The sequence below is a fragment of the Solanum tuberosum genome, unplaced genomic scaffold, assembly GCF_000226075.1.
Source record: "Solanum tuberosum cultivar DM 1-3 516 R44 unplaced genomic scaffold, SolTub_3.0 scf00285, whole genome shotgun sequence".
Lineage (NCBI taxonomy): Eukaryota > Viridiplantae > Streptophyta > Magnoliopsida > Solanales > Solanaceae > Solanum > Solanum tuberosum.
Window position 1 is genome coordinate 169,657 of NW_006239208.1, and position 8,943 is coordinate 178,599.

At 33.1% G+C, this 8,943-nt stretch overlaps 1 protein-coding gene across 1 annotated transcript in view; it reads right to left on the reverse strand.

The window, feature by feature from the left end:
• LOC102588947 (tRNA pseudouridine(38/39) synthase) overlaps positions 1 to 6,491 on the reverse strand; it is a 9,606-nt gene extending 3,115 nt beyond the window's left edge. The window contains exons 1-11 of the mRNA XM_015314223.1: positions 6,325 to 6,491; positions 6,165 to 6,224; positions 5,969 to 6,053; positions 5,358 to 5,424; positions 3,767 to 3,812; positions 3,277 to 3,387; positions 2,843 to 2,930; positions 2,330 to 2,423; positions 1,544 to 1,604; positions 1,326 to 1,456; positions 402 to 519 (exon numbers count right to left, since the gene is read on the reverse strand). Coding sequence (XP_015169709.1) covers positions 402 to 519; positions 1,326 to 1,456; positions 1,544 to 1,604; positions 2,330 to 2,423; positions 2,843 to 2,930; positions 3,277 to 3,387; positions 3,767 to 3,812; positions 5,358 to 5,424; positions 5,969 to 6,053; positions 6,165 to 6,224; positions 6,325 to 6,474 — 1,011 coding nt within the window. The 5' untranslated portion in view covers positions 6,475 to 6,491. The remainder of the gene's footprint in view (positions 1 to 401; positions 520 to 1,325; positions 1,457 to 1,543; positions 1,605 to 2,329; positions 2,424 to 2,842; positions 2,931 to 3,276; positions 3,388 to 3,766; positions 3,813 to 5,357; positions 5,425 to 5,968; positions 6,054 to 6,164; positions 6,225 to 6,324) is intronic.
• Positions 6,492 to 8,943: the final 2,452 nt, after the last annotated feature.

The following is an 8,943-nucleotide window of genomic DNA, read 5'->3' on the forward strand; positions in this document are numbered from 1 at the left end:
TCGGTTAAAAAAAAAAAAAAAAGAGATTTCCACATAGCAGAAAGCCCAACCTGCCCAAACATCAATGGCATCAATCAACTCAGAACAAACTGAAAAGGTCTATCAGATTCAAGAAGCATACACGAACTACCCCAATTCTACTCACATGGTGGTGAGTACACAAAAAGCATTCTATAACAAGGTTGAGTAGTCTTGGTTGACCAGTGATCTGGTATTATATATAATTATGGTGAACTCCACAGGCTGCTTCAGTTTTCATCACAAAATTGACAAAACTTTAGTTATTGTTCTAAAAGAAGCAAAAGGAAAAATCTTAAGTTCTCCAGAAAATGGATCACATCAATTGAAAGGTTTCAGCAACAGGTTTCAGAGAAAATATTGTTAGGACATGAATTTCATACATTAGGGGACTCAAGACCCTGGCCAATCAGAAATAGTACGGCAACCATGCACCGGACTTGATGCCAAAGGAAAGCACTGCCTTTGATTTTCATTATCATGAGTTGATCAGCTTTGTCACTACAATTAAAAAATACATAAAGGCGTGAAAAGCATTTCAATATATATATCAGTATATGGATAGTATTAAAAAAGCCAATAGCCGGTTTCAGTAAGAAATTTTAGATGATGAGCAAAAGAGTACATCATGTAGGAAGCTGCTCTAAATTGCTGATAAAAAACTAGATAGAGTTATTGTCCAAATTAGTACTGACCATAAACAAACTTAACACTACACAAACATGAAATAACTAGACAAATGATACAAAATTAAGGAAAAATACCCAAAAACTCAGAGGCACTTGCAAAAAGAAGACAAAAGGACATAGATTTCAGCTAGTTTTAAGATCTCTAGATATTCATAAAATGTTACCATCATTATCCAAAAGAAGGAAAATGAAAAATAAAATAATCACCTATCCAACTATCCAATTGCATATTTACAAGTATTTGCAAATATTTCTGCATAATGTATGTCAGGTGACAACGCCGTCAGGGGAAAGCAGTATCTAGGATTTCTCAATCTTCACATCACACGCCATCTTAAAATATAGCTTAATACTCGTTATTATCAACTTTCTTGTGAACAGATATAGTATTTCCTAACATAACTTATCTGCTTAATGTAGCAACTTTCTTTGACTTTTTGAAACAAGAGTACCACAGCTTCAAAGAAAACAATTACAAAATTACGACCAAATCAGGAGAGGAAATAAGTCAAAGCGTCATAAAACTTCAAGAAGATCACACTAGTCAATTTATTAATCCTCTCTCTACAAGTAGAGAATAAGTAGAAAAAGCAGAGTGTCAAGCTAATACTAGAAAACCTTTCATTGAAGGGGAGAATTTCAAACGATATTATGTGCCGCCGGTAGTTGTGCACATTGTCTGCATCCATTTTGCAAAAATTTCTGAAATCATGTTCCCCTAAGAATTTCTCAGCAGCAGTTTGCATGGCCTGTTGAGCAATTCAGGAGTGTTTAGCTGAAAATTGGAGTAAATCAGCATAACCAGGTCAACTGATTTCAGAAGGAAAGGTACACACTGTTATATTCAAGTTTCCCTGCCAAAAGAAGTACTTGTACACCCTGCTCAAGCAACTGAACCTGCAATTATTGAAAGGCAAAAAGGCTGTAAAACTATAATGAAGAACTGAAAAAATATGGTATAACTTCTCAACTTTGAGGAGATAAGGATGCCAAAGTTGACTTCAAGGGGATCCACGACATACTTTTTTCAGGTTTAGTCATTAGTGCACCTAATATACCTAGAGACTACATCAACTTGATAAATTGTGCCTATGATAAGTTACCAAATAGAGTTTAGCATTGCACATTTTCACAAGAAGCTGAGACCCCTAATCAGATTTTGTATGAAGGTTTAAGAGTTCCGCCCTATTTTAAATTTAATCTGTTTCTACAACAACAACAAACCCAGTGTAATCCCACAGGTGGGGTCAGAGGAGGGTAAAGTGTATGCAAACCTTACCCCCTACCTTGTGAATTGTATTCCAGACCTCATATGCTACTTGAATGTTTCTTTTTTTTTGGGGTAATGGTAATGCCAGGACAATCTTGTGCACATCTCAACTATTGGACCTTGGTCTCCAAGGTTTGCACTCACTTCAGAAACCACTAGGCCACACCCTGCTAAATGCAAAATATTTCTGTCCTAGGTATTATCAAAAGCATGATACTATGAAGTCCAGTACGCATACTGAAAGAAAGCATGACATTTTAGAAAGAGTTAGGTGGTTTGAAATGCTTTAACAAACAAACACCAACTATCTAAACGATTGCTGAGAGCATAAGTTATACAAAGCAGTACAAACCTTGCACTGAAACCAACTGGAATAGGAGACCAACCCATAATGCGAATGTCATTTGGTAGAACTCGGTTTAGTACTCTTACATAGTCAATTTCTCCTAGGTGAAGAAAATGTAAAACTGTGTCAAAAGGTTAGTAATAACTGAAAATGAAAGCAACAAATTGATATTAGGGAAGCCAAAACTAAAAGAATTAGGAAGATTTGAAGCTTCAATTTCTTTTTGCACATCTTTAGTAGTCAATGTGAATTAGAGATATCTGTGTCTTGGTTTTGGTGAAACATACAAGGTCTTATCAAAGTGCAATCCAAGTACTCCAACATAATCAATATCTAAAGATGGCCACCTAACAGCCATAAAACTACACTACCAGAACTTGCATAGAAAGAAGATAAGAGGCAATGTTGGGAAAATGGAAGGCAACTGATGTGTGCCATATCGCATTACAGTAAGTACATGGCAGATGACAATCAGAAAGGCTAAACATAGTAGTACATTGAAAGGAGATATCAGCAGACCAAATGATTCTTCAATAGAATTTTCCCCAGGATACTTATTGTCCCCTCTTGATTCCCTATGGTTTGATCTTAAGAACAGAGCAATCACCTGCAACAAGTATTTCATATGTTTTAAAAGACATAAAAAAGAGAGTGATATCAAAGATGAGAAACGCAAAAAAGGGATAAGTTAGATTGAGGCTTTAAGACAAAGCACAAATAAAGTTCGGGATTTAATAAAGGAAGGCGCAAACGAAGAAAAAGAATGAAAATGAAATTAGAAAATAATAATTATAATCATAAATAACAATTATATGGATAAAAGAATTAAGTTTCATATTTTCTCTCTCTTGGGATATGTGTCAAATTATCAAAACAAAAAAAAAACCATTGTCAAAATATAGGTTACCTTTTAGTGAACAAACATACAACAAATTAATTGCTCTTCAACTTACTTGGCCAACAGAGGAAACTCCCTTATCGGTTCTACCACATCGTGAGTATTGCAATTCCTTCTTGTCTCCAAATATGAGTCTTGTCCTCTCTAGAGCTTTGAAAATTTCACCCTGCATGAAGAAACCATCGGCATATGCAACCAAAATACTCTATTGAGATACTAAAATGCGAACAATAGAGTCACCCAAGCGCTACCACTGGAGAGAAGAGGCACCAAAAGTCCAAAACAACTTGTGCAAAGATTAAATAGTGCAAATTGTGCAATACATGCAAGGAAACAATATTCTCCCAGAAAAGCACCAGATTAACTCTTTCAGTCCTTAAAGTCTCTCAATTTAAAGGACGGGAAACATGGACTATGATTTTAAAAAGGAGTAAGACCAAAACATGTAGAATATATTGTTGCTTGTACTTGGTTAGTCTATGTCCGTCACATTAAATGCTGGCCCAATTCTTAAAAGAAAATCATCTTAGAGGAGAACATAAGACCTCAACAGTGGGATCCATTTGAGCCTCCGAAGCAAAACCATAAAACCTGTAATGCAGCATGAGAACACTGTTACCGTATAAACAAGGACTTGCTAATATTTGCATAAAGTAAAAAAATGCAGACTCCAACTAAAATAGGATGGTAGAAACACAATGTACATGCACCTTCAGCTTAGTTAATACTTAAATCACACTTAATCTGCATAAAGTGAAAAAAGGTGACAGATCCACTAGCAACCATTAGCATTCCAGAATGAAATAAAGGAGCTCCATCCTAATACTTCAGGGAACCACTAGACAATCTATGTAGAGTTATTAACAGGGTCATTTGGAGTTAGGATCAGGATGCAGCTTAAGTTGGTTGTACATCACCCCTTTTCCAGGTGGCATTAGATGTCTTCATCTCTGCTTCTAGATGAATTGTTGTAGAAGAAATTACTATAACAAAAGTGAAGTAACACCAGATAAAAATATCAAAAATGTATTCCATGAATTAATCCACCTCTTTTAATATTCTATCTGATGAATTAGAACCATACATTCTTATTCTTTTTTTTTTCCCAATCTCAAATTGGAATTTTTTTCTAAATATGATTGAAACTCCTTCATGAAATTATTATAAATGACTTCTGATAAGTGGCTCACTTTTGGCAGAAGTCAAATAACAAAATATGATCAGACAAGATGATGTTTGGTTAATGGATAAGATATCTTTTGTAATATTCTTATTGTTGGGAACTAAGAAGGACAAAGCCTGTGAATAAATCCAAATAACAATAAGCACCAACTTTGTTGCTTAAATTTAAAGTATTCAGCAGTTAAACCCAACTTAAAGATTAGATGCTACCTAAAGAGGGCTGTGTTTTAAGTATTGCCTTGTTTGAGGCTCTTTTAAAACAGAAATTAACTCTCCTGTACGAGAAATCTTGTCGAGGTTGCAAGATAAGCTTAACAGGAAATCAAGTATCCTTTCCCCTTTTTCTTCCAGGTGCATTTAGCTTTTCTTCAACTGTTTCCAATGTTAACACCTCCTTTATTGCCTAATCTTATGCTATATATTATGTTCACATCTATGGTCTGACGAAGACAGCAATGCCCTAATGAGTTTATGGACTTAACATTTAGTAATCCACTGAAATTGTATGATCTCTTTGTTACCTCTTATTTTCTTCTTTAGTAATCCACTGAAATTTGTGTGATCTCTTTGTTACCTCTATTTTCTTCTTTTGGTCCCTCTTGAGACCTTACATCCTTTGTGCTTAAGACTAATGAGATGGTTTTACAGGGCTAAAAGAAATTTAAGGACAAGTAAAAAGCCCAAATTTATCTTGTCCAAATAATTTTTTTTATCAGTAAGCGGACAATTATCTTGCCCAAAATATTTTAAACCACTTTTAGCCTTTTTGCTTACACTTTTTTGCTCTACTTCCAGTTCACACTTAAGTAACTTAACTGCTATTGATGAAGAGCCAATCCTACACAAATAGAATATGAAAGTCTTTTGCATGTTCTCAACTAAGAGCTTCCTTCCTCTCTTTTCAGTGGCCACATTCACAGTGCAATCCTACTAAACTACTAGCAAGATGTATACCTCAGACCAAAATACATAACTTTCAAAGCAACATATCTTTTCGAGTGATGCATCATTGCGCCATAACCTACAAACAAAACAGGAACATTTCAGCAATCTCCATTTCGAATTACAGTATCAAAAAATGAAAGAGGAACATTTCAGCAGGTTTCCAATTCAAATTACAGTATCAACTTGTAAAGATAGCTGACATATTACACCTTAAACTAAAGTGATAGCTCATTCAGTACATAAGAAAACCCATAGCTAAACCAAGGGTGTGGCCTAATGGTCAGTGAAGTGGGTTGAGCACCATGAGGTCTCAAGTTCAAATTCCATTAGAGACAAAAACACTACGTGATTTCTTCCCATTTGTTCTAGCCTTGGTGGACAGAGTTACCTAGTATCTGTGTTGCTAGTGGAAGCTGACAGGTATCTCATGGAATTAGATGAGGTGTGCACAAGCTGGCCTAGACACCACGGTTATAAAAAAGGGGAAAAAACGAAGATCAGCGAATCAACTCTCTTCACTAATTTTAACACTTAACTACTTTAGACACCCTTTCGGCTTTCATTGCATATAAAACTACAGCAATACATTCCAATCACCAAAAAAAGAAGTTTATACAAACCTAAATCTCTGAGCTTATTTTTCTTCTTTCCATGACCCTCCAAAACTCCGTTCTTCATAACACTTCCATTACCTTTCTCCTTTGTCTAAATAGCAATAACAGCACATTAAAATTCACATAGAAAATCATGAATATATCTGAATACTATACCTTATCAAAAAAAAAATTCTGGATATTCTGTTGAAGTAGCATTAACCTCTTGGCAACTGCAATTCGAAAGCTGAGCAGATAATTTAGCATTTTCAGATTCCAATTCCTGTTTTTCCAGTGGAAGATTTCAGCACAATAAACAGCGATAATGGAATATTAACTATTGTTTGAAGTAAAAATTTAAAAAATTATCAACAAAATGTTACCTTCATCCTGCTTCGAAGAGTCTCCAGTTCCGACTGGAGGGTTGCTACGAGGTCCATCTCCGGCGCCGGATTTTTTGTGGAGCTCCACACTTCAGATTCGGAGTTCCGACTATTTATACGGAGTTTGAGTAAACGTTTAGCTAAAAACATCCCTCAAATATGCTCTAAATTTAAACAACATCCTTTTACTACCATAGTGAACAAAAAACATCTCTTAATTATCCTAAAAATGACCAGATTCACCCTTCCAATATTTTCCTTGATAGAAACTAACGGTTAAACTCATTTTCTTTCACGTAAATGAAGCTAGAATTAACTATGGATAAACATGTGGCCTCTTTTACAGTTTTACATATTAAAGTTGCAATTGTTGTCATGACAATATGATGAAAAATATGTAGCAAAATATTTATAAAAAATTCACATTTGAATCTTAAGAAGCAAAAAGCATCACATAAATTGAAACAAAAATAAATAAATTGTAATATCTAAATATGTTACTTTTATATATTTAAAAATACAACAACTAGTGTTTATCAAATTTACACCAAAAAAAAATAAAAAAAATAGACTACCTTCATACTTCTAATTCCCTCATTGTCTAGGAAATAAAGAGAAAATTATACATTTTTTCTTATAATATTATGTTGCTTATCTGATCAATAATTATATAGGGCGAAAAATAGTTTGCACGAAATACTTTGCTCACTTTTTATGGGAACATCTTGACTGCTACTGTGAAGTTGAGAATGAAAACCTCTTTTCCTAGCTCATTCAGTTTAGTTGGGCTTGTCTATTACTACAATAAGCTAAGAGAAGAATGGGAGCAAACAAATGGAGGATTTGTGGGTTAATCAACCGTTAGTTTTTTGACAAAAATTAATTGAAGGATGAATCTTGCCATTTTTAAGATAATTGAGCGATGATTTTTGTTCATTGTGATAGCGCAAAAATGTGGTTTAAACATAGAGTATAGTTGAGGAATGTTTTTGGTCAAAAAATCGATTTTTTATATACAAATTTTTAAGCTAGCTAATCAACATTTTATTTATAATTTTTCTTTCTAAATATTGTTTGGATTAGTTTTTTATTTTTGACTTTTATAATTTTAAAATACTTTTGGCTTATTTTTAATATTTTAGCTTAAATTGTAGTGTTTATAATTTAATCTTTCTTAAATTATTGATTTTATATAAGACTTTGTTAATTTTAATTTTATTTTGTTTAAATCTTCAATTGAAGCAAGGAATTGTAACGCTAACATTATTATTGTATTAGTTAGGTAAGCATTTGGAAAAGATTCAATTGCTTATATAATTGAGTATATCCATTAAAATGTACATTATCATCTAATACTTGTACGAATTTTCTTAACACTTTTTATTTAATAATATTTAGAAATAAGTCTTAAGCCATTGGTATAAAATTAGTAACTTTATTAAGTGTGTACAAATGACTAGAAAAAAAATAGTACAAAGCTAACATTATAAGAGGGTTGAATGTTGATTGAAGTTGGAGTGAATGCTGAAAGAAGTTAGGAAGTAAACAATTTCCTAAAAAATAACACAATATTTGGAGTTCAAAATTTTGAAAAGTGAAAAGGATTTAATTCTTACGTTGTCCCTGTAAAATCATAAACTCAAAGTGTATTTTCTTAATTCAAACTCAACATCTCTTTCTTTGAATTCTCACTTTGACAAGTGTCAACGATTCAAGTTGATGAAACATATTATTCATTTTGCATGTAGACAACTGTTAGAATATGCACAACGGAAGCTATATTCAGGATCACAAATCTTACATATAGACTAAACAATATAACATAAACGAGTTTAGAAGAATACTAACCTGTTGAATCTTCCACAAAAGTCGTCCAGATGCCAAGGATCCAGAGCTACGATCTTCTCCTATTTCCTGATTGACTGTTACTACCAAGATACTTGTGTGGGCAAGTATTATTTGTTTTTCAAAGATAATCCCTTTCATGCCACATCCAGCCTATTTATCTAGTTTTCCAACTCAAGAATGAATAGGAAAAACGTCCAAATAAATTTCAAGCTTAATGAGCAATCAAAAGGATCATGAGAATCAATTGAGATAAAAAAAAAAAAAAAAACGTTTTCATCCATTAAAGGCCAAACGGTTTTGTAATAAGAACAAAAACGTTTTCATCCATTTAAAGGCCAAACGTTTTTGTAATAAGAACAAAAACGTTTTCATCCATTTAAAGGCCAAACGTTTTTGTAATAAGAACAAAAACGTTTTCATCCATTTAAAGGCCAAACGTTTTTGTAATAAGAACAAAAACGTTTTCATCCATTTAAAGGCCAAACGTTTTTGTAATAAGAACAAAAACGTTTTCATCCATTTAAAGGCCAAACGTTTTTGTAATAAGAACAAAAACGTTTTCATCCATTTAAAGGCCAAACGTTTTTGTAATAAGAACAAAAACGTTTTCATCCATTTAAAGGCCAAACGTTTTTGTAATAAGAACAAAAACGTTTTCATCCATTTAAAGGCCAAACGTTTTTGTAATAAGAACAAAAACGTTTTCATCCATTTAAAGGCCAAACGTTTTTGTAATAAGAACAAAAACGTTTTCATCCATTTAAGACCAAA